The sequence below is a fragment of the Myripristis murdjan genome, chromosome 17, assembly GCF_902150065.1.
Source record: "Myripristis murdjan chromosome 17, fMyrMur1.1, whole genome shotgun sequence".
In the NCBI taxonomy this organism is placed as follows: Eukaryota; Metazoa; Chordata; class Actinopteri; order Holocentriformes; family Holocentridae; genus Myripristis; species Myripristis murdjan.
In genome coordinates this window covers 15,182,379-15,208,440 of record NC_043996.1, presented here as the reverse complement: position 1 = coordinate 15,208,440, position 26,062 = coordinate 15,182,379, and the positions used below count along the sequence as shown (strand labels likewise).

At 42.4% G+C, this 26,062-nt stretch overlaps 1 protein-coding gene across 4 annotated transcripts in view; it reads right to left on the bottom strand.

The window, feature by feature from the left end:
- Positions 1 to 1,548: 1,548 nt before the first annotated feature.
- pik3r2 (phosphoinositide-3-kinase, regulatory subunit 2 (beta)) overlaps positions 1,549 to 26,062 on the bottom strand; it is a 32,711-nt gene continuing 8,197 nt past the window's right edge. For all 4 annotated transcript variants that reach the window (XM_030074283.1, XM_030074287.1, XM_030074284.1 and 1 more), the window contains exons 2-16: positions 24,888 to 25,745; positions 14,406 to 14,498; positions 12,021 to 12,095; positions 10,959 to 11,111; positions 9,763 to 9,973; positions 9,179 to 9,264; positions 8,036 to 8,138; positions 7,694 to 7,792; positions 7,305 to 7,485; positions 5,248 to 5,367; positions 4,629 to 4,771; positions 4,262 to 4,438; positions 4,040 to 4,111; positions 3,485 to 3,658; positions 1,549 to 2,444 (exon numbers count right to left, since the gene is read on the bottom strand). In XM_030074283.1, the coding sequence (XP_029930143.1) occupies positions 2,237 to 2,444; positions 3,485 to 3,658; positions 4,040 to 4,111; positions 4,262 to 4,438; positions 4,629 to 4,771; positions 5,248 to 5,367; positions 7,305 to 7,485; positions 7,694 to 7,792; positions 8,036 to 8,138; positions 9,179 to 9,264; positions 9,763 to 9,973; positions 10,959 to 11,111; positions 12,021 to 12,095; positions 14,406 to 14,498; positions 24,888 to 25,206 (2,214 nt within the window). In that variant the 5' untranslated portion in view covers positions 25,207 to 25,745 and the 3' untranslated portion in view covers positions 1,549 to 2,236. The remainder of the gene's footprint in view (positions 2,445 to 3,484; positions 3,659 to 4,039; positions 4,112 to 4,261; positions 4,439 to 4,628; positions 4,772 to 5,247; positions 5,368 to 7,304; positions 7,486 to 7,693; positions 7,793 to 8,035; positions 8,139 to 9,178; positions 9,265 to 9,762; positions 9,974 to 10,958; positions 11,112 to 12,020; positions 12,096 to 14,405; positions 14,499 to 24,887; positions 25,746 to 26,062) is intronic.

The window sequence follows — 26,062 nt, the reverse complement described above, 5'->3', positions numbered from 1 at the left end:
CTGTGCTTTGAAAGAGCGACAGAGTAAAGATGGTACAATCTTGAACATGAGGGAACAGGAGAAATTCACTGCCACAGCTCAGAACACAGGGAGGGAATTGCTCTGCAAACTGTGTCCGTAACTCTAAAAACCTATTTCTAATCCACGTAACTACTGTCTTGTGCATAGTCCTACAACACAACATATACGCACTGGAAAAAAGCACAAGTATCAACCACTGGTGCCAAGTTAAAAACAATCCAAAAGAAGGACTCCATGCATACTGTACTAGATAATCTCTCAGACCACTGTGGCCATGCTAAATGGCAAAGGATTGGTTCTTTTTCTTTTTTTCTTTTTTTTCTCCTTTTTTGCTACATGAAAAGACATCCTTCATTTGGCTCACATTAGCTGGATACTTTGCATCCTTAAACAGAATCTAAGAGCATAGCAAAATAATGAAAAGAACAAAAAAACAAAAACAAAATACAGCAATGAAACTATGCCAGGTCACATACTGACTGCAAGGGTATCTGTAATATACATGAGTTATATTACTTGCTTCTCGAGTTTCTTTTTTTGTACATCAATGTTCGTTCTACAGCTCTGTGAGTCAAGCTTGTGACAAAAAAAAACAAACAACAAAAAAAAAAAAAACAGTCAGGCGCGGGGGGAAGTACCGTTGAGTAATTCTGCATCAAAAAACAATACAATATCTGCAAGAACATTGTACCAGTAAAACAGTTTGCCTAGCTAGACACGAAGCAAATACAGTACCGAAGATACAATAATCACATAGATTGATGCTCTGTAAGTGTCTTTAGCATATAGAAATAAACACATTTAGAGGAGCACTAACAGTTATGCCGTTAGTCAATGGCTACAGGTGGCTACAGTATTAAACAGGACGAAAAAGAGGGAAGAAGAGTTAAAGTTTGAAACAAAGAACAAGCTTGATGCAGGAGTCTTTCCACGATCCATGATTTCAGCGGGAAGGGAAACCTGAATCACATGGAACTGCATTTATCCATGTACCATTCTAGTGTATTGTGATTACCAAGTTTTCATATACTCACAATATACCAAATATGTACCATGCAATCATATTCCGAAGAGTTTATGCTGTACCTCATCAATTCAAAAAAGAGGCCCAGAGAAAAGAGAGAGGGCAACTAGCCACAGCAGTTGGAAATAAAGATCTTTTCATAAAAATATATATGTATGTATTTCTTTTTTTTTTTTTTCGTTTTGTTTTAAAGCTGTAGCTTCGTCTGTGTGGACAACCGTTCCTCCCCTCCTTCCTTCTCTCCCTGCTTCGAACCTTGATGTGCCCCCTTGTTCTTGTGACACAGGCTTGTGGTCATTCAAAGCTATTACTATGGCACTTAAGCAAGCTTTAAATTCAATCTATCATTTTAAATCCAACCCACCCCAACCCTATTAAATCCCCATAATCCCAGCCCCCCTGCGCTCTCCTCCCTTCCCGCCCACGTCCCCTCAGGTTCCAGTGACTACTTCCCCCTGGTCCAAGGTTTCTTAGCCGCCTTCGGTGGTGTGAAGCAAGCAGCCTGGGTAGCCAAGCCAGTCTTTTTTTTTTTTTTTGTGGCTGACAGCTCAGGCTTTTGTCTACGGAGAGTTTGCAGGCAGTCTGGGGATGACAGCTCAGGCCTTTGTCTAAGCACAGTTACCAGGCGTTCAAGGCAAAAACAAAAGTGCCACCTGTAATCCTTCCCGTCATCTGCCAACCGGTCTCTCTTCCTCCTCCTCTTCATCTTCTTCGTCTCCGTCTTGCTATCAATCGTTTTTCTCTGTGCTTATTTTGTCCTCCACTAACAACATTTAGTCAATTTTTGTCAAAAGAAATTTCCTCATAGTTTTCTCTCACAGTTCTTTTTTTTTCTCATAACTGACACTGTACAGTCGTGGCTGGCTAATGCGCCACCCTCCCTGTGTCACTGCCCGCCGCGTCAGCCAGGCTAACTGTACAGTGCTTAGTTATTGGTAATAGTGTGCTTTTTTGAAGCCATGCTGTTAGCAAGGAGTGCTCTTTGCTAGACTGGGTCAGGGTGGGAAATTAGCACCAGCCAAACACTGGTAAATTTTGGTTGTGGCCTCTAAGTCTATTCTACCTGCCACTTTAACAAGTTAACCACTGTTGAGAGGTTGAATGTTTTTTTTTTTCTGACACAAATGAGCAAAAAAGTTAGGTTTCCCACCCTGCTCCTGAGTCCTGAGTCCTTAACTGCTGGTGGCTAGTTCATCTGGGGTGCTGGTTCTGATTCTGAGAGCGGGCCAGGACCGGGTAGGCCAGGTTTACATTCAGCTGGTCGTTGTGTTGGACCAAAGAGACGTTTTTGTAGTGGAGCACCAGGTCTTTGAGGGAGGAGTACAGATTGTAGGGCTCAGCAAATCCAAAGCCTGTGGCTGTCTTGTAGATGACGCAGTGCTTGGCGTCACCATCCACACTGGAAACAAGGAGACAAAGAGTCACGGCTATATTCATGCCGATGTACATGGCTACATACATGCCTATATGCATGACTTATTATACCATGGTGTGGGTGAATGCGTGTTTCTGTTTGGCTGGAAAGTGCAGATTATTGACTGCTGTTTAAAATATTTCCAAGTGACTTTGGTAGAAGTGAGATGTTTCCGAGGTTTGTGCTGAGAGGTTTGTAATGCACCACCCTCCACTTTACATTGGATAGACGTGCATTAAAACCCTGAAATACACATCTCAGCGTGCATTATCATCTTAATACTGAACGATAAGTGAGTGTTTACACATGTAAAAAAGTACTAGTAAAGGAAAATTCCACCCTTGGATTCAATAACACTGATCTATTTCCTCAATCTGTAATGTTCAGTTATATGTTATATGTCATGAAGTTCTTTGTGTGATTCTACTTGTATTTCTGATTTCCTGTTTTTCCCAGACAAACAAACAGCTGTGAACTTGTTCCACCCAGCTGCTGGTTGAACATGCAGGTAGAGAAAGCAGCAGTGGTAGTGATAGTGAGAGAGATAGTGACAGCAAGAGAGCGGGTTTTTCCAGTCACAAAAAAAAAAAAAAAAAAAAATTAGTCATGCACCATATTCAAAACACAGCATGTCTTGTGGCTGCATTGTATTCTGGCATAATGAGGCGACTGGCGGAGGAGAAAACTGTGTCTCTGCCTCCACTATGATGGATTTTTTTTTTTTATCTTTATGATTGTTGAACTTCTGTGAGTCTGAGTCGAGAAAGACGCCGCTGCTTTTTGACTCAAAAGGGCTGACATACAAACCTGATATTTACTGCTGAAGCTGCACTGTAACATCATCACGCAAATTTGGCCAATTATTATGAAACAAATACACCACCAAGTGATCAAACAGGCCCCTGAAATGCAAGGAGCTTTACCAACAGCTTTTTGTCTTTTTTTGTTTTGTTTTAAAGAATGTTAACGTGGGCAAAATCTCTGAGGGCAACAGTGGCAAAATGGAAAAAAACAACAACACTCACACTACAGAACAGGCGAAGGAGCCCTTCTGAGATTGGCTCTCACGGATGAGGAAGGTCCCATCACATTTTCCTCTCAGCATCTCCTCCGCCTGGGTGCGTTTGATGTCACCCACATACCAGGTGCACTCATCGTGGTGGGGCGAGCTCTCATCGTCCTCCACCAGTGAGTAGGAGCTGCAAACACACAGGCAGAGCAGCACTTCATTATGGACACGACTGAAGATGGCAAAACATTTCTACTGAGCTCACGCACTTCTTAAACTGCATTTGAGTTACCACAGTTATTTTTTTTTTTTTAAACTGAAATAAAAGTTGCTGAGTCACTGCTTCAGCTCAAACACTTACAGTTGTTACTGTTTTATTTTATATCGACTTTTCTTTGGCTCAATTAGTCTGTTTTATGTATATTTCCATGCACATAACTTGCATTCTTGGTTTGTTTGACCACTGTAGATCCTAGTGCATTGTATTTAATGTCTGTTTAAATTTTTAATTCTGAAGCGTTCTGTAACATTGTTTACATAAATGCTATGCCAATAGTTATTAGGTACTTACTCATCAGCATCGTTCTTTATGCCCAGCCATTCGTTTATCCTCTTCTGCCTTGTCCCCTTCTGTGTCAGCCATCTGCAAAGCCATCAACACCATCAACACTAACAGCCTGCTTACTTTGTGCACGAGATACCAGGACATTTTGATAAGACTGGATTTGTGCTTATTTGCATGTATACATTCCCTACAGTGGAAACTAAACAGACACAATTCTGCTGTTCTTACACCAGGTATTGGTCTCTGATCTTGCGGAGCTGCATGAGATCTGGCTTGAGGCTGTTCATCTTCTTGTCAATCTCTCGATTATCGGAGACCTGCTGTCTCAGGTCCTGCTCCAGCTTACGCTTGCTGTCATGGATCTCCGTCACCCGAGACTTCAAACGCTCCGAGTTGCTCTGGATCCTGATTCGGAAGAATGACAAAATTAAGCCTGAGAAAGTTTTCCACAAATGTTTAATAACTTCTTTTGACATCATTCATGGTGAGTTGTGACATTAATACAAAACAAAGGATATGAGAATCCAATCTAGAATTTGTGTATAGATATTAACTGCTGGCAGCTGCGCACTTTACATAAGACAGCCTGTCTTACTTTTGGATCTCCTTTTCGTTGCCCTCGCGCTGGAACCGCTCCAAAGACTCTCTGCTGTAGCGCTCCTGAGTCTCACACTGCTCCTCAAAGATCTTGATGGTCTCATTGAAAGCTTCGATGGCTGTGCGCTTCATCTGCAGCTCCTGTGGACGGGAGGAAAAGAGAGAGAGGCTGTGACTGTTCATCGTCCACGTGCGTTTTCCTTGCCAAAAAACTGTAACTGATGAGATACAGTCTGACTTTGAGATATAAAAAGCAGCAGAGGGGAGGAGGACTAAATTCAACTCCATCTCCATTTGCATTTGTTGTTTGTCTCAGTATGTTCTACTGCTGTTACTGCATATATTCAGTATAATTCATATTTTTTCTTCATTCAAACATGCTATTGAATATCTTTTTATGTTGAAATTGTTGGATGCGTATATTAGTATAATGTCCCTTTACTGTGTAACTATTTGCTACAACCAAATTTCCCCCAAAGCTAGTATATCAGTTTTGGCACATCTTATCTGATATCTGGGCATGAGGACACATAATATTAACGTACACTGAAAAAAAAAAAAAAAAAAACATGATCCTGAACACTGTATTACTGTTGTGTGTGTGTGACTTCACATACCTGTGAGGTGCGTGTGTATTCCTCGTACAAGGAGTCGTACTCGCGGCTCTTCTCCTGGAACTGCTCGTGGTAGACCTTCAGCTGCTCTCCAACCTCCTCTATACTGTTCTCCTTCACCAGCTGGGCAATACAAAAAGCAGATAAATGCAATAATCAATGAATTCATAATGAAGTCAGTGCATGTCTAGCTGAGAAAAAACAATTGTCAATTAACTGTCAATTAAAGTCAAGCCAGTTGACACTTGACAGTTACTATAATAGTGCCTGTATAATCATTCATGTTGATACAGAGGTTCAAACTGGGTTATGCAGAATATAAGCGATTTGCATGAGGTGCCAAATCCTAGGGGGCGCCAAAAGCATAGATGAAAGAAAAACATATTTTGAATTTGTTGCCACATATTAAAAATCAACTATTTTAACACACACCTACAGGTGAGCCTAGTATGTATATGTTTGTACATATATTTATACATATATTTGACTGTGAGGAAGATCTGAGCAGAGTGGGCGGTTCAAAGACGAGTGAGCCACAGGTAAAGCTGAGGACGCTTTAGCCACTGAGGACAGTACATTGGATGAGAGCAGAGATATCCCTGATCCCTCTGAGCCGTCACACTGACCTCCTTCCACTAAAATAACTGGCTTATTTCATCAGATGATGTTTGATACTGGGCCTGTGAAATGCACCGAGGTCGTATCCCACCACAGAAAACAGCAACAGGCGACTTTCTCAAGGGTATAGCTGTTCTTGTTTAGCCTCCATTAGGGGTAAAACAAACAGGATGTATTGCTTTGCTTGCAAACTATGAGAAGGTGCACAAGCATGTAACAATCGCTTAGGTTGGAGATGCAATAATTAGCAGTTTTCACCACAAAACTGTGAACAATCATACAGACACTTTTCCTGCTTAAATAACAATAGGGAAAAGCAATGACAGGCCGCTCCAAAACGCAGTACAAACACACATCTCTAGAGACATTGTTGCTGACTATGTCTTTGAAAAAGATTCTCTCAGTGGGTTTAAAAAAAAAACTATGTGTATAAATTAAATGATTACCCGCAGAGTTTGACTTTATGAGAGAGTTCATCCAAAAACCCCAGAGCAAACTTAAAACAGTTCATGATGAAATTGACAGCAGAAACTACTTTGATGATCGCACCACTTCAATCCGGTTTAAGCAGGCCATGTTTAATAATGTGACTGTTTAAACTACTGACACACTTCAGAGGACGTTCACAGAGATATTGTGTCATGTAGTTGAAATGGATATGAAAAGTAGAAACAATCACTCAGTATGTGCCACAGTCGATGGATGTTGGTGTGATTTTGGTTGAATTCATGTCCTTCCTGTGTTTTGTAGTGTCTGTGTGCTTTGCATGTCCTTCGTATGATCCCGCAGCCTTGCCAGTTTGTTTTTCCCCCAGCACACCTGCCCTGCTTTAACCTTGTTTAGCCCTGCCGCTTGTTTCATCTTCCCTTGGCCGTTTCCCTCCAGAACTCGGCTCACAGCTCATCACTTTGGTGTATTTATACCTCTGCTTGTGTCAGTGTTCTTTCTCAGATTGTTGCTGTATGTCCTTGGTTTTTAGCTGTGCGATATTTCCCTACAGTTTTTGTTTATCTTCAGTCTCCAGCTAGTCTGTTAAGTCTGCCAGTTTACCTTCACCACGTGTATCACCTGCAATACTTCAAGTAAAGACCTTTCGACCAAGTCCTGCCTCTTGTGTTTGCATTTGGGTCTACGTGCCAGCACTCCATTGTGACAATATGTGGAGTCACTGTGCAGAATAGTTTCTCAAAAGGCGTAATCCTGAACAATAAAATTTACCCTGGTCTACTTTCCTGTAATCATATAAACCCTGTGTATGATTTTTAGAACAGGTTTCCAAAACAAATTTAGGCGTGTAACTATACAGGTGTTCGACATCAACTGTTGCAGAGGTATGTTTGCTGAAAAGCCAAAATGTTGTGTTTGGGAAATCTCTACAGTGTAGAAAATACAGACAACAAACTGCTTCATGTTCATGCTTCATGCTGTGTGCAGTCACCAACCGGTTGGTATTTGGAGATGGGGTAAAGAAGCTTGGTGTCCAGCTTGGCGTTGTACTGGGCCAGGGACTCATGGCGGTAGTGGTTGATGAGCTCCACTACAGACTGGAAGGTAAGAGGCTCTGAGAAGCCGTACCTCCCCTCCCGGTGGTAGATTTTTATAAGCTTGTTGTTCCCTCCTTTCCTGCAGGAGGAGACAAGGAGTCAACATGAGCATGACAGGAAACAAGGAAAAAGGGGCAAATTCTGCCATACTTGATGTGCGTAAAATATTTTACTCGGCCAAGTTATGAATGTCACTGCTCTCCTTGACAGCTTATTACTCTCAGTAACTATTCCTTTTAATTTGTCTGGGGTTGCAACATGGTGCATGAGCTACAGTGTTGCTTTACCTGAGGGTGAGGGTGTACTCGCCCTCTAGTTTACTGGAGGCATCTCGGACTAGGAACGTCCCGTCAGGAGTGTCTCGCAGCTTCTCATTCACTTCCTCTCTGTGAAAGCAGTGGCATTAAAATAAATAAATAAACAGAGAAATAAACAAACAAATAAATGTATGTATATGTATAATTTTCCACGATCAAAATTGTGTCATGCACCTAAAGTGCTATTCAGAAGGGATAAGAGTCTAGAGTCAAATTTCCAAAATTAGAGATATTGCTGCAAAGTAGATGGTGTCATATGAATTGTGTTGCTTATTTAAATTTCACAAAATGACTTCTACGCATGTTGCATACCTGGAGATTTCTCCCCAGTACCACTCAGCATCGTTCAGCAGGCTGCATGTGTCTGTCATGGCTGACGGCGTTGGTTTTGTCTTCACTGGCTTCGCTGGGAGAGCTGGACATGCACAAACACACAAACCACCGTTAAAAAGCTTCTGCAGTCATGGAATGAATCCAAACAATTACAGTGAGTTAAAGTTTCCACCTAATCCTTGAGGCAAAGTGTTGACCAATGCACGTCACTACTGAAAAGAATCCCGTCACAGACTTGAACACAACCTGAATCCAAATGGTGACAAAAAATAGTACCTGGAAGTACCTACAATTTTCTGATTTCATAAAACATGACGATGAAAGTTGTGTGGAAGATCCTCAAATATGGCAGATAAGGGGTATGAGTCAATGAGCACAGATTCTTATGGGTTTGGACAAACTGTAGCATAACATAAACATAGTCCTTTTGCTCATTTCAGTATAATCTAAAAAAAAAACTACAGAGGCCTTTATGAATTGTTATACATATTTAATCTACCCATGAGCATCCTGTCTGAGTTTATTTTTGTCAAAGTTATGTCATTGTTGCACGGTAATTTAGCTTAATGCCTGCACTGATTTGAAACATGTTGGTGGAAAGCTCCGATATCCGGGACTTCAAAATCAGCTGCCAAACAGCGCTGTATCCACAAGCTGTTTGGTAAAAAAAAAAAAAAAAAAAAATCAAACTCAGAAGAAAAACATTGACGCTATAAAAAGAACAATGTGGATTTGACTTCTTTTTGCATCAAAAAGTTATGACATTTAGCCTGGCTGAGTAACAAGTAAGAAATTTGTTTTGATGATTTGTCTGATTCATCTAATAGCACATGAATGCGCCATTCCTTTTTGTTAGATGTGGAAAAGTTTTCCATGCAGAGACACCAACATAATGTACACTGCAGCCAGAAAACACTCCCTGAAGAAAACAGTGTTTTATAAACGAAATTCACATGTTCATGACATCTAAACCTTGGCACAATGTTAGCTGGAGCAGCGCACAGTCTTAAGGTCTGATGAGTGACTTTAAAACGATACGGAAATCATGTTTTTTATGTTTCTACTTTAGAAAATGGTCAGTAGTAAAGTGTCCACAACGCCAGGTTAAGAAAACTCATGTACCTGGAGGAATGAGCTCACGCTCCACAGTTCTCTCTATCAGGAGCCTCTCCAGTGCTAGGGCAGGCAAGTCCTCATCCAATGACAACCTGCCAATCAATCAATCAGTTAGTTAAACAACCCATCAATCAGTAGTGAAACAACAGAATGAATGAGGGTCCTAATATCACAAATTCAGTTTCAGGTCTAGATTTGCTCAAGTAATACAGTTTCCTAATGTGTCAAAGGATTAACAAACCCAAGTTTTCTTGAAGTAAAAAGCCCTTATATTACTGTCCACGCCAAATGTTCAAGACTTTTCACTCCTCTAAACTTGTGTGGAAAGATGAAACTGCAGCTCACTCTGCCATTTGTCCACCCAATCACCATGTTCATGCTTTCTGTGAAGCTAGACACCTGCAAGCCCTGTACAAAAACAGACCTGACACTTACGGACCCCCCCAACATTAAAGAAATGGCGCCAGTTGCCATTCATTGACCATATCCTTGACAACTGCAGGCAACACACCCAAACGCTTTGGCCAAAATTATTATTACGATTCTGAATGTGCGCGCTGATTGTGACACATGACTGAGCCATAACTCACCAATGGGTGGAGGAGTCTGTCCGAATCAGCAGCGGTCCAAAGATCTTCCCCAGCGTGTGTGTGTCCAGGCCGTTGTTGACTTGAGCCTGAGTGACCTTGGCCAGGTGTGTGAGGAGGTACTGCAGGGTGAGCTGGTGGTGGAGAGGGACACTGGTGGAGCTCTCCAGGACCAGGCTCACCTCTCTGTCCTGACTGCCGGCTACTGCACCGTCTGGGACAGAGGTCAAACAGCCACACTGAGGAACTTCAGATAATAATATTGTGACAAAATGAATAATTACGCTAACTTTTTTCATTCTTCTTATTGGTTTTAACCCATTTGGATTACCACTACATGTGCTGTACTCTGTAATTTACTCCCTCCCTTCGTTGTCCTCACTTCAAACATGGTGAAGCAACATGGCATGTAAAAACAAGATGCACACTTATGCAGATTAAAAAGACTTATTCTAACTTTATGTAACCCCTACAGTTCTCCATTTCTTGTTTATGGATATTATATCCCATTTCAGTCTTCGACTCAATTTCTATCCGACATACTTTTCCTTTAAAACGGACAATAGATGTTTCTGTGGATATGTCTGTCTGTATTTGGAATAAAATCATGCTGACCTAGTACTGAGTGTATACTCTAAGTTTCCGTGCAGAGGACAATCAGCTGAAGCATTTCTAGGATGCCTCGGTGAGCTCATCCTCTCCTTACACTTGGCTCTATTCTCCCAGCTGTGACATGTAACCTTCCTCGGTCAGCAGCATATAAGGCTTAGCTCATTTTAGGCCTCGTGCAATTCTTTTACTTAGATTAGACGTATTGAAGCTATGAAGGGTAGCATTCTCCTCTCTAAAAACACATCATCAGCAGCACACAGCTCATTTTAGGGCTAATGCTATTCTATTACCATCCTACATCTAGAGAGGTCAGGACACATTCAGGGGTTCAGCACAATGTGACTTCAGTTTGGCTTTTTGTAAAGAGGTTTTAACAAGCCATTATGGGATGGTGGTAATTATACAGAGAGGGAGCCACGACTCTATTTTATTCAATTAAAGTGTGACCTTTCAGTGTTTCTGTCCTCGCTGGAAAAAAAATACAAAAAATAAAAATAAAAAATAAGTTGGCAAAATCGCCTCTTCTGCTTATGAAACCTGGAACAAACACTACCTAGTCTGCAAAGCCACTAAGAAATGGGACATACCTGCTGACTGCTGTAGGACCTGTTGTTGCAGCTTGACAGCAGCTTGTAGGTCAGGGTAGGTACAGGTGGGGATGAGGGGTGATGGGAGGTCTCTCAGGTAACGCAGGACACACTCTGACAGGAAACCCACGTCGCTCTGACTGATGTCACCCTCTGGACCAAAGCGTATACATGTACACACAGGACAAAGAAAAATAAAATGCAAAACAGTCCAACAGGGAAAGCTAGAAAGAAGGAAAGATCCTCTTGACTATGCTGGACTTGATTTCATTTCACCAATCACTCTAAGTTTTAAAAAAGCTTGCTTGGGACCTGAAAGGAACTTGCTCAGTCCCTTTCCACAATGGAAAGTAAAGAGCTACTTTCTTTGAAGGCAGGAAAAGCATGCCATTGAGCAAGGCACTTAAAGGCAGAATGAGTAGAGTTTGTTGGTTGCAGTTCGTAAACACAAATGTAAAGCATTTGGTCAGAAAGTTGTGGAATGAGCTTTATCCACTTGGTGTTAAGCCTCGCTATATTTCCTTTTTCGCAGTCAGTGTCCGCAATGTTTGTAACTTGTTATTGGATGTTGTGCTATCAATCTGGTACTGTGCACTGTTATTGGTCGAGCACAGCAATACACACACCACCACACACTTCTAGTGGGTCATAAGTGATGACTGACAGAGATTATTTTTGAATGCGTCTATACATTGTTTTTTAGGAAAATGCTACTCATTCTGCCTTTAAATTGAGCTGCCAGTAGGCCACTGTGGCTGAACTAGGCATTTCCTTATTGTGAATATACAATATATGCATACTCCAACTGTGTAAATAGGAAGCAAGGCATTGCTGCAAAAGAGCATGCATGCTCAGAAAGCGAACTTTATGTAACCAGCGAAGCATAAGTGAAACTCCAAAGTCCTGTTTTGACAGTTAGAGTAAGTCTCTGGAACAAAATTTAGCATGCAGTGTAAACACAACATTATTACTCACATCACGGAAGTCAAGTCAAGTCAATGTTATCTGTATAGCCCAATATCACAAGAAGAAAGTGTACATCATTGACTCAGGCTAACTCACCAGAAATCAGACTGAGCACTGGGCTGTCTGAGGCCAAGGAACTAGCTGTCCTGTACAGTGTTTCAGAGTCCAGACCTGAGAACCACAGATAACACAACAGATAACAGAATAAAGATGAACACTATCGAGAATTTAAAAACTGAATAAAAAATAGTGAATAACAAGCAAGCACAATGAAGTCAAGCAGATTAGTAAAGAGAAGAGAAGTATATGAACATATTCTACTTGAAGGGGATAAAAGAGCAATGGCACTTCAACTCCCAGCAAACCTGCCATTCAAAAGATGGAGTTCACATGAATGTGAGCCCGACACGACGGCCACCAGATCATTCTTGTGAGAGGGGCTCCTCTTTTATGCATGGCTACCCGGTTTGGGTTAGATAACTTACAGTAACATGACAGATATTGTATGAAGAGAAAGGAGGGGATAATGCAACGGGAATAGTGGACATTCAATACAGATGTATAGCTGTGCATGTGGCAACGCCCAGGAGAGTGACTGGCTGGGGGATTAAGGTGAACTATTAGTCTTGATTTGATGGAGCTAAAGCAGACGAGACATGGTGGCCTTGTGGTTAGAAAAAAGATCTGGCAGATAGGGGTTCTCAATGAATGGACTAATATTTAGGTATTGAAATGCTAACAGCTGATACATTTCATGGCAATAGTTAATATCTACAAATCTGACAGTTTTCATGACTTACAATGACAAGGATTTTATGTTTCTCCTGAGGGCTTTGTTCTTTTTGGGTGGGAAGCCTCTGCAACAGCATTTAGATGATGAGCCATAAACTCTCCACTAAAATCCAGGATAATGAAATTCTAGCAGCTCTTTAAGACAGGAAGACCTACCCCTCCTATTCAATGGCAGGGGAACCTCAGGGATAAATCACTGCCTTGAAATGAAAAATTGATGTGCAGAAAGTATTACTAATTTTTTTATTACTAATTTAACTGCTAGTTATAGACTATTTTTCATGCCGTTGAGGTCAGGAGGGAAGCTCAAACATATGATGACATGGACGGTTTCATAAAGGGCCAATATCATTCCAATACATACATCCATATATGCTGATTTTTTTTTTTTTTTTTTTTTTGGGCTGGATGATTGTGAAAAACTTGAGTTGTGCTTCAGGAAGGAATTTTATTTATAGATTTTTATAGATTTTATTTGCCAAGCTTGGGAGAGGAGGCAGAATATTTTGTTTAACACTGAGCTATATAATAACTTGTAATTATTCCATTTCTCTTTCAGGCTCATGGCTCAAGGTTTTGATGCTGGGGCCAGACAGCTTGGAGGTGAGGGGGGGTAGAGTTTGGAGCGAGGAGGCAATTCCTCGAGACAAGTTAGTCTCTCAGGTACTTGTGAAAACCACACCACACAGTCAGAGTGTGTAATGTATAATGGCTATGTAAAGAAGTCAAGTATCCAGTGGCATAAGTCACACAACATTATTATTTATCATCATCTTTCAAATGACAGGCTCATGTTGTGAACAGATAATGATTTAGTTATTTTAATGCACATTTCAGATGTCAAAATGATTGTTAAAATCCAAAAGCTAATTAAAATCTCACAGTGTGGGATTTGAGACAAATGAATGAATACTGTTAGAAAATGAGTGTCATCATATGATCATATTCCAGTGGAGATCAATGTAATGAACATCAATTTAACATTTAATTTTGTATTGATTAGCAGGTATTTTTTATATATAAATTGTTATATATTTGTTATAGCACTGTATTGTCAATATAAATATCAAACCAACATTTTATTATTACTGTTCTAATGATTGTGTCCATATTGCCCAGGAAGATGGATCTGTTTCAGTCGTTGTGTGAACAGAACAGGGTGTGTGTGTGTGTGTGTGTGTGTGTGTGTGTGTGTGTGTGTGTGTGTGTGTGTGTGTGTGTGTGTGTGTGGAGCTGTACATGTATAAGTATGTACTGTATGTACATACAGCTGTCTGTGGTTGTCTCTATTTGAGGAAAACAGGAGGGTGGGGGGTTGATGAAACTGTGAATGGAGCCCCTCTGAGCTCTATTTGTTAATAACAGGGTGTGAATCAACCTACAGAACAGGGCTGTCACCAAAGTGATAACCAATGAGAACATTGTTCTAACTTCGAGTGCATTAACCAGAACCTCCTCCTTGGCAGATCTGTCTCTCTGTCTGGGTAAAGCTACCTGATGCAGTGCATTTAGGTGTTTCTATGCTCATGCAAATGCTGTTGAATGCATGAGAGCAAGCAGCAGGCAGCAGGAGACACACACACACACACACACACAGCTACACACAGGCGGAAAGTCACGGCAGCAGACGGACGGACAGAACGACGAGAGGACAGAGACAAGAAAGTTGGCCAGCTGACAGGGTCGTACCTCTCTTCTCTATGGCCTGGATCAGGCTGACGAGCGCTGGGGGAGCAGTCTCTGGCGGTGTGAACTGCTCACTCAGGTCCGGCATAGAAACAGCTGAAACAACAACACAAATCACCATTACACTTCTGGCTCACAGCCTCCAAAAGCCACAGGGGTGCTGCAGCACTGACAAGGGCACACTTAACTAGGAGCAGTTGCAGATGTATAGTGCATATAATGGTGTAAATATCTATAAAATCTACAAAGAACAATAAATAATGATATGAGCAGATATCAGTGTCCATTGTGCAAGAAGCACACCTGTTTTGATAATAATAATAAAAAAAAACACACTCAGCAAGTTTGATTTTTTGATAACACAGCCTTACATTGTGTGAATCTTAAATTTCACAAAAACAGAGACAATTTAGTGATTGCATTGTGCTGTGGTAGTCTGCTCCAGTGTTGTCTAACTGATGAGATATACAATAATAAGAAAGGGACAATAGTAATTGTACAAAGCAAAAGAAAATTGCCTTAAGTCAGAAGAGTGAAAATAAAAACAAACAAACAAACCAAAAAAGTAACTGCTGATGGTGTGCGAAACCTTTATCTACTTTACAAGTCCCCGTGGACTGTATCAGACATCTTTTCAGTGCGAGAGAAAGAGAAAAGGAGAAAGCAAAAGGGAAAAAAGAGAGATCCCATTTCCCTCCCTCCCCTCCTTCTCTCTTTTTTTCTCCTTTTCTTTTCTCCCCTCTCTCTTTCTCTCCTCCCCTCCGGTCCATCCTGCTCGGCGTTTCGCCTTGGCTCTTTGCGTGAGTGGAGCACAATAAAGGATTTAATCAAAACTCCTGAACAAGCAAAAGCCCTGTGGCAGTATGCCAGGCCAGGCCAGGCCAGGCAGGCAGGCAGCGCCTCCCATTCGGCCCCAGAGCAGTGCTGTGTGCTGGGTGGGAGGGGGGCTGAGAGCAGGGAGGGCCTGGCCTGGCCGGGGCTTGGCAGTAGGCTCCTGCTCCTGGCACGGCTCGGCTAAACCACTGCTGATTATTAATTTGGGGAGTTCAGACAAGAAACGCCGCGTCAGCACATTCCGTTCCCCTCTCTCTCTCTCTCTCTGGTTCTTGCTCTCTTTTTCTCTGAATCTCTCCCTCCCTCTCTCACTCCCTCCCTCCCTTTCTTTCTGCTGTTCCCTCTCTCTCTCTCTCTTTCTGTGTCCTTTGCTCCCTTGCATTCTTTCTGTTGCTTCTCTCTGCCTGCCATTCTCTCTCTCTCTCTCTCTGTTTCTTGGTGTGCTTTACTTTCTTTCTTTTCCTACTTTCCTTCAGTCTTTCTTTCTTTCTCTTTCTGCCCCCCTCCCTCTCTCTCTCTCTCTCTCTCTCTCTCTCTCTCTCTCTCTCTCTCTCTCTCTCTCTCCCTCCCTCCCTGTCTCCACGCCTGCCGGTTAAACATGGAAACTTTGCTTGGCAGCGTCTCCAGCTCTCTGGCTTAGCTAGCACACAGACAGGCCTCTACTTTTCCTTCATCCCTCTTGGCCATTTTAGTTGGCTGGCCCCTCCCCCTCTTCTCACATCACAATCTCTCCCTTGGGTGTTCAGTACAGTTTTCACATAGGCTACACATCATGCACATGCATGCACACAATCACAATCTAAAACGTGGAATAGTCTGGATTTTCATGTACCATGAGGGGCCTTGATCTACAGCTGCAAGACATGACAGATGCAATGGCCCAACTTAATCTTCTTACTATGTTATCCATAATCCTATATTCTCATTTTGTTAAAAACATCACTGTGAAGATGAATAACGATTGTCTAAATGAGCCTGGATTGTTATAAATACTAAAAACACAGCATAGGCAGGCATGCAGAATGCAAAAGTTATTGCATTACAGGGCATAATAAGTGATTATTCAACACAACAGAGCAAAAGGCAATCCTCAAGAAACCCGTACACAGTCAGGGTCGGGTGGGCCGCAAGCAATAAAAAAGGGAAATAAAATGGAACAGGAAAATAAGCACTAATATAGGCTATAAAACCACCAAACAAATGTATTCCAATAGTTTGGGATGCGGATGGGAGGAGAAAATGAATTGCCATGTACTCTCCAAGAGGAAGGAACTTTCTCTTTTACAAATACACAAATGAACACTTTTTTTCCTGTCGCACACTGTTTTCCCTGACTCCTTTTCACTAAAAACAAACACCAACTTGGGCAAACTTTGAATTTTGTGCAGAGCAAGAGATCGTTTTTTCTTTCTTTTCTTTTTTTTTCCCTTAGAAAGCAGCTGTGGCCCTGAGTCTTCTCTGGCTTTTGGAAAGGGAAGGGGAGAGAGAGAGAGAGAGAGAGAGAGAGAGAGAGAGGCAACCAGCTTCTTGGCAGTCTGCATGCTGGGAGCCTATGACTTGACATGCCCTGGGACTCAGTCACTGAGAGAATGATCAATAGAGAGGGAGAGGAAGATAAAAAAGAATAATGAAAGAATAGTTTGCACTTCTGCATACTAGAAAGTGAGTCCTGCTGCACCTGAAGCCTTCTAAGTATGTACCTTTTGTAAGCGAAAGATCTCAAGACTGGGTTTCCAGTTTCTCCTGAGGGAAACTCTGATTAAGTCATGATTGCAAATGACTCAAAGAGCAGGCTCAAATTAGACACTGGATGTTCAGCCATGTTGGTATAAAGTTCTGTTTTCTACATATGAAGTAAGGTTGGGCCAATTTTTACCACTAGGTGTCACATGACTCACCCGTCCCATAGGTGGGTCATACTGGAGCCGCCAGGAGCCTCATGGAACATTGTGAAGTTTATTGAGTGGGAACCCTCATTAACTGTGTGCCCTTCTTACAAACTTTACGAATACATTTACAAAATTACACCACTGAACGGCATGCTGGGTACAGCTCTCCAGCTAGCCAGGCAGCAGCAGAGCTGGGAGAGGCTGCACCACTACAGTATATTCAAGATGAAGAAAGAGAGCGGAGATACACCAGAAGAATGTGTGCCCAACAGAGGAAATGTGTCTGCTGTCTGGAAGTTTGCTGGTTTCAAAAAGTCTGACATACAGTGAGTGCTCTCTTGAGTTTCACTTTCTTTGGGAACACATCAGCGCCCGGCCTCCCGCAGCAGCTCGGACGTGACCTTGAGCGGTTCCCGGCAATTTCGTTTCACTTGGGGGTGTTTACAATTCAAAGCTTGGCCCTACGGGACATCAGGTCATCGAGGCGGTCCCGGAGTGAATTATTCTGCGTCTGCTACTATTTCACGATGGCTTCAGCTGCGATGAGTCCTTCAAAATTTTGTTCTGTGTGGTCGAGGTGGCTCTGGAAAGATGTATTTGTTTGCAAAGCAAGTCTACGGAGGGTTGAACAGACTGGATTGACGTCTTAATCGAGGTGGATGTGTTTTCTCTGAGACGACCTCGCTGTCTATCCAGCTCCACGATCAGCTGGTCTGAGTACTAATGCAACACAAGAGTGATTTAGCATCGTCGGCACAGATGTAGGCTACTTTTTAGTTTGATTATGACAAATGCCAGTTCAGTTGGTTCGCATCAATATCAAACCAGTTAAACCTCGTCCACCAGACTTGTCCACAACCCAACCCAAATATGAAGCTGAACATACGAAGGTCATTTAAATACTAAAAATCCAGTGTTTGTAGTTTGATCAGTGCAATGCATGAAGCGACCTGTAAGCAGCAGAGCTATGTGAGGCAAAGTATTTGCTCTGTATCTTCTCCATCAGTATGCTTATGTAAGACAGAGCTGGCTCTCCTGCATTCTCTCGCTTTCTCAGAGCTCTGCGGCGGTCAGAAGTGAAGTCACTCCAACGGTGAAAAGAAATGTGAACTCATTCATAAGATTGCACCGGTCGCGTTAAGCCTCTGGAATGTCCTCACTTCAACTCCAACACTCCAACGCTTGGTATTTGTGCTGCGTATATGTGAATCTGCCATCAGTTCTCATTCTCAAACCGTGGCAAAAACCGCTCAGTCTCTTGCCTGACACAATGCTGTACCTTTTGCTTGATATGTTAGGAAAAAATGAGGGAAAAATTAAATGAAAAGTTTTCATGAAGGCCTGACTTAAAAACTCCCCCATGCATATCCCTCACTAAGGTGTCAAGCCATTCTGTTTTTTAGCGGTGTGACTCTTTGGCATAACATCAGTTGCTAAAACATTTTGGTTTGATTCATGACTCAATAGTTGGCTATTTGGTTAAAGATTTTTTTTCTTTTTTGGACGATTCAATTTGATTTGTGTTTGTGAACTCAGTTCACAAACACAAATCAATTTAAGGCAATAATTCAATTTACTAGCCTACATTTAGCCACAATTTACCTCGATGAGATAACTAAATTTCTTTTACATTATTTATTCTATTAAGAATGCATTCACAAAAAGTTAAAATCAATTTAGGCCAAAATCAGAGCATTTCATTCTATTTATTTCTTTCAGCAGAATGTAGAATCCATGCATCAATGCAGTGAATGAGCTGTTAAACAACTATTTTTTTTATCTGCGTTATTTCTTCAATATGAAAATTACTTTTCAAGGTTTCAGTGTCTTCCAAGTGCATGTAGTTGGACATACATTAAAAGTCAATGAAAAGCCAATGAAAAGAAAAACACACCAACATTTTTTTAAACACATCAGTAACCCTCATGCATGTGTTCCTGGTGTACGGCGGTGACGGGACAGTCAGTGTGTCTCACCAAGAGTGTGTCACAGCGTGCGTGCTGCTGGTCAAGTTTCACTGCTACTTGTCTTCACTGCATCCTGACATACAGACAGGCGGGACAGACTGTCCACTCCTCTGTCACAACATGCTTCAAAGCCACACGTGTACAGATGAGCCATGCCGTCTTGTCACACACAAGCAACGTCTTTGGTGATCCACATCTTGTGAGAGTGCAGCATTCGGGCAGAGTTAGTGATCAGTAAGTTGTGTAACAGCAGGCAGATTGAGACACGATGAGTGTGATCTGATTCTTCATTAAAAAAAAAAAACGGCATTCAAATGGGGCAGATAAAGTATCATTTGATCCTGTAGATATGGTGAAGCGAGTCATATCATTGCCAGTTATGTAACAATAAACTTTCCTGATAGCGTGTGCAGGACGGTCTGAGGAGGACCAAACTTGCAGGTTTTCCCAGTTAGCCTCATGTAATTACACAGCTGCTGTCAAAATTCAAATGCTCTCGACAGCTCCTAATGCTTCGAGAGGGTGACACTTTGCAGAAACGAGCAACAATTATCATAAACATTTCCTCACGGCAAACAATATCTCAAGAGTGCGATTTTTACTTCACTGTTTCTGCTTTTCTTAATCAGCTCATTTTGCAAGAGGCAAACTTTTTGCCTAAATGATTTTTCATTTTCTTCTCCAGCACCAACCAAAAAAAAAGAAAAAGAATCTCCAGAAAAATAAGGTTCTATATCCCAGAAAACTATAATGTGCTAAATTTACTAAACTGTAAGAGAATAATGCAACAGTTAGAAGATAAACCAAATACAGCTGGTTCCTATATTTGCAGTTGGCTAGGGTGGCCTAGGCTTACAGTGTAACCCCCCACCCCCTCTTCTTTTCACCCTCTACATATCTTTCCAATTCTCTCTCTCTTTCTCTCTCTCTCTCTCTCTCTCTCTCTCTCTCTCTCTCTCTCTCCCTCTCTCACTCGCTCGCTCACCCACCCCCCTCCCACTCCCTCCATGGGTTCTTTGAAAGTGTTTTCCTGGTAAGGCACAGGGAGTGGAGTGGAGAGATTGAGAGGAGGCCTCTCCTTTCTGAGAACTGGCCCCACTACATGGTTTATAGCTGCCCTGAGACAGTATCAGACGTGTATGTGAATAAGGGAGAGAAGCAGCAGCAAGAAGGGAGGGAGGAAGAGGAAGAGGGAGAGAGCAAGAGAAAGAAAGAAAGTGAGAGAGAAAAAGAGAGAGAGAGAGGGTGAAAGGGGGGACGAGGACTAAGAGAGAAGGAGAGAGCAAGTGAGGGAAGAAGGCAGAGAGGGAGGGAGCAGGGAGGAGTTTGCAAAAATGCCAAGCCATGGTTCACTTCAGCAGGCAGTAAAAGTGAGGCCAGGGAGAGGAAAGGGAGAAAGGGGGGAGCGAGGAAAAAAACTCTCCCTGGGTTTGTAGCATTATTTCTGCTGCGCCACAAGTTGAGAAACATTTCGCCTTGGTGTCAGGGGAATGGAACTGATTTTTATTCACAATCTGGCTTGATTGTCACACGCGTATTTACTGCTATCAGTCAATCCAAGTCGCTACAAAACGAAATGCACTGCATAGCTGCAGAACTATTAGTTCACCAAAAAAAATCCATTTCATAAAACTGGCTTTCAGTGTGGAATCAACACTATTGCACTGTGTGCAGGACTTAGGGTCAATTCATGGCCGAAATAACAGCTAGAAAATCCAAGCTGTTCATGTAAACTTTGATGCAGAGGTGACACAGTACTCGTAGATGGAAATCAAAGCACTTTATTGCCATATTACACAAAGTAATAAGGAATTTATTTCTTTGCACATCCCACTAGGGCACATATGTGGTCGACACATCACATTCACATGTGACATGCTGCATATCAGTAGGACAGGGATAGCCTAGTTGTAATGCAGGCCCCTTTGCACCGGTAAAGGCCTGCACAGAATCCACCTATGCAATTTTATGAATCCCAGTATATGAGCCATGTGAACCTATTGGCAAGGCAATCTGCTTTACTGCATTTCATCTGCTTCTTGTCATGCTTTTGCTACCTTAAAATGCAGGATCTTTCTTGCACTTTGAACTTTCTTCTAAAAGTAAACAAACGGCTACGAAAGTTGTGTTCTAAAAAAAAAAAAAACTGAATCAACACTGGATTGTAAGCAGCTAGTTTTTTTTTTATTATTCTAAGTTCAGCCATATCTGGAGGGACAGATATTAGTTAAGGACAGAAAAACTAAACCTGGAACCATGGTCAACCTTCCTTACCACTAGGCCATGATGCTGCCCATAGATGCCAAATGTTACTATCTCTGGGAATAGTAAATGGGCCACACTAACAATAGCTCTATTCACACGACGACCAGGGCCTCTATTCCTTCAGGGAAATAAAGATGATATTTGTAAAATCTGGGCCTACCCATTTCTAATCTACAATGCACTTTTGGTGGTAAGCCAAGCTTTCCTTCAGCCACTGCCTGCCGTTCCTCTCCCCTTCTCTCTCTCTCTTGCTGTGCTTCACTTGGTACTTCTGCCCCTGTCTATCCAAATCACGGAGACAAACGCCTGCTGCCCAACTGGTTTGTCTCACTGTCTGTCAAACTCTGAGGATACTGTAGTCCCCCTCACATGCCTCTGGTAGCAAGAAAGAAAGGCCTTGATACTGATGCCTGTGCTTGTTCACTAATACGTTCCTTTTATTCTGTTTTTTTTTTTTTTTCTTCAGCTATCCTAATCAGCCAATGAGAAATCCCATTTGATAGTGCAACACAAAGCCACATGGAGTTCTGGGGAAACCTGTGCTGTAGCTGCGATATTCCCTGCATTTCAAGACGTTTCATGAAAAATGTTGAGAAATTAATCCTAACTAATGAATCTGAATACAGCCCAGCTTTGTTGTATGCGATGAATAACCAATCACCTGTACCAGAGGTAAATCAGAGTTCACAGGCTACGTGCTCAGAGTGGTAGTCGGCCCATCTGTTATAAAATGCACCACAGCATTACAGAGAATATAACTTCTGACACAGAACTGAGACCAGTCCAATCCAATATCAGTATCACGTGCTGATACTGGTGTAATTCACACAATGGATATCGGACGGACATTATAATCCAAATAGCGATCCAGATTCCACACACAAATACATACTAATAAATATGTAATATTGCAATTTTAAGCCGCAAGCCAAAATATTGTGGCACATAATGAGTCATTAAAAAGCTATAGTATCCAGCAGAATTCTAGAGTTAGACATACAGGTGGAGCTTACATGGGCAACAAAAATCACCTGGCCTTAATTCATTTTCTTTGAGAGGTGAGGAGGAGTATCAACATGGGACAAGTGATGTGGGTGGGCCGAGCAGGACGCCGGCTTGTCCTCATAAAAAAAGTTGCGCCCACGCTTGTACGTGCACACGCCTGCCCGACGGCCTCCTGGACCAAAGCTGCCTCGTCGTGAACCTCTGATGGCACCACACGGAAATCGCTCAACCAGCTGACCAGTCTTCTGCCCACCACCGACTACAATGTTTGTTTGTAACACGTTTCAGATATTTTTTGGAGCGCATACAGCTTGTGTTGCTTTTCTGGGGCTCGTTGTTGCTAAGCCCGTCGTAATTTAAACCTTTACGCGGGATGCGAGGAGAGCGGAGAGCAGAGAGTACAGCCACATGTGATTTCTGTCGCCCGACTAAAAAGCCCCTGACATTTGGCTAAGTGTTGTGTGGTTGACTACAGCCTCATGTAACCTTACACATAATGCCAACAACAATAACAGCATTAATAATAACAGCAACAACACCAACAAAACCCTAATAATAACAGCAACAACATTAAGAATATTCAGTTATAAAAAAAGAGCTGTGGTATCGTCAGATATCCAAATTCAGGTACTGGAATTGGATCAGAACTGACAAAAAGAGGACTGGTGCATCTCTATTTCATCTCAGGGGAGGAATGTATGGTTTCATCCCAGTACAAATCACACAGGCCGCATGATTTATCATTTTTTATTTATCTATATTGGCCCAACGAACCTGGCATCGATACAAGGAAACAATAAATTAAACGGCTAAGGCTGAAAGCAGGGCAGGGCGAGAGAAGAGCAAGTGAGAGAAATCTTGGGAGTGCAGAGGAACTTCGGTAACAAATCAAAGTTTTCACTCGAGCTGAGCTCGCTTAGGTAGACCGTCCCATGCCAAGTATATGTTTGAGTTGGAAGTTACTGCTGTTGAAAGAAGGCTCTTACCATCATGAATTAATATCAGTCGTGCCTATGTTCCCCAAGTAACAGCAGTGCAGAGAGTCGGGAGAGAACAGAGCACTTCTCTCTTCGGTAAAAACGTAATATTGTACCTCCTTAACATTCAATTAACCATCCATTTGGATTAAAAAAAAAGAAAAGAAAAAAAGAATTCAGCTCTTTTAAACACCAGCTTCTCCCAAAATGTCAACAGGCAAAATGAAAAACACCATTTGGGAGCTCAGCTTCCCAGTGTCATAGAACTTTAGAAATTCTGTTTGGCAATTACGCTTCTAAAATTAGAAAACTTCATCACGGCGCACAATAGCCCAGCTGAACACATTATTTGCAGCCCCCTGCCATCACCCCAACTCTCCCCTTTTCCATTAAAATGCAGGAAAGTTGAGTGGAGGGTCAAGAACAAAATATGGTGCCAGGGAGGTATGCGTTTTTGTGCAGATAAGCCCTCTCCAGATGCAGTTTGGACGCCTGACACACATGTTAATGTTAGGTGTAAAAGGAGGCCACACAGACAGACAGAATCAATGAGAGACCTGTACAGGAGAGTCCAGTCAGTAACTGGATTAGCCCTTTATTATTCAGCAGGGAGAATTTGGTTAGCTGCGTCTCCAAAGAGGCAAGGCTTATGACGTGGTTTAAGTATAGATTAAGGAGGTCAGTTTGCGGTCACTGCCAAACGTGAGAGCCCTATCAAAACTCCCAAGGTGGCTGACCAGAAGCATAACTCAGGAACTACAGCAACTACCATCCAATAGCTGCTGGGCATATATAAATTTGTGTATATATACATTGGTCTGCTCCTACACCCGAGAAATATGTCAACAAAAATATAACGGCAACAGTCGTGTTTGAAGAAAAAATCTAGCAAGTTGTTATGCCAAAAAAAAAAAAAAAAAAAAAAATCCTTGCATGACAAAAGTAAAAATCTACATTGATAACAGCTGCTAAGGAGGCTTTGATTACTGAGTTAACTATTTATATTCTGCTTACTGCTTGCTAATAACACAAAAAGAAAATGCATGTTGGTATGTACTGTGACATTTGTGACGTCCATGATCTTTTTGTTGAAACGATGACGCAAGCGGAATAAATATGTAAAAAATGAATAAATAGGCGTATTAAACAAAAATGTATTCTGAGCCAAGTTTCATCATCAAGAGTCACAATAACTGCATTGCTAGAGTTGAACAAATTATTGCAATGTCAGTTAAAGCAGCAAATTGATTATTACATGGATAGCACTGCGACATTCACTGCGCCGTAAGACACTGGCCCCTTATTCATTCAAACCCCCGCATTCAGAAAGACGCAAATACCATAACTGACAGCTGGCTTTGATGTTAACAAATTCTCATATTGTGACATAATATTCTACGGCCAGCGTCAAATGTGGAATAAAACTGCATGTTGAGAGTAACTGATTTATTCAGTGTTACATAACGGGAACGGTGGCCTAACCGTGTCAAAACACTGCTGACAGAAATGGCGCAGCGCACTATAATAAATGCGTTTTAGGTTTCTTACCTTGAGACGAATCTGGTCTGGGAGCAGCTGGGAGGGGTCGCTGGGACCTGGGTTGGCTGGATGGAAGGGCCATCTTAACGGGGCCCACATACTCAACATACGTCCCTGGGAAGTCGCCTCTCTGCTTGGTGCGCTCGTTGTACCCCAGGAGCCAGCCCAGGCACTCGGGCTGCTCCACGCACCCCTCCTGGTAGCTCTCCATGGACAGCAGAGAGGCCTTGCTGACCGTCAGGAGATCCCCAGGCTGCAGATCCAAGTCCTCCTCCTGGTCCTTGGTGAATGCGTAGAGGGCACGGTACTGAAAACCCTCCGCCGCCATTTTGAAAGGCAGGAGAAAATCAAAATGGCTGCCGAAGAGGGGATTAGATGGCGGACCCTGAGTCCCAATGCACCAGTAGGGTATGGCTATGCAGAAATTCCCTTCAGAAACCCAAATTCTTTTCTGGGGAAGCGATGGTGGGATGCTTGAGGGGACGGGGAGGAGTCACCCGAAGCTTAGAAGCATGTCCAAAAGAAGATAAGGTACTGTCCTGCTGCTGTGTCTGCTGCGGCAGTGGTTTCAGACCTGACCGGTGTTGGTGGACTGGAGCACTTTCCTCAGCTTGATACCCCGGCTGAGCCAAATGATAGAGCAGAGGGAGAGCGTTGGCAACATGCTCTTTCAAGCAGCAAAAAACTGCCGGCTGGGTGCTGTAAGAGCAGCCTTGTAGAGGACTAGCCGGCCGAGGGCCCAGTGTCGTTGGCTCTTCACGGTCAAACAAAGTGGTCTGATTGGAGGATGAGTGGCGGTGGGATGGTATTTATTCCTCTTCGGTCTTCTCACACTCCCACATGTTCTGCACAGGGATTATGACCAGCCTGTATAATATAAAGACGAAAACAAAAAAACAGGGAAAAAGGAAAAAAAGATTTTCAGTAGGTCTGTAAGACAACAATAATATGAACTAAAATTGTAAAAAAAAATATATCATTTAATATCATTACAGCCCTATGTTCTTCGATAAACAGCCATAAGTGAAGCGGCATGTATCTATGTGACCGAAGCTTAAACCAGAGCATGAAAATGGCGAACTGCGGCAGCTCCATGCATTTGTGCAGTCTTCGGTTGGGATAGAGGGATCGGATGATGCTGCTGCGTCATAACCAACAGCAGACTTGGTCCCTGGACAAGAGCC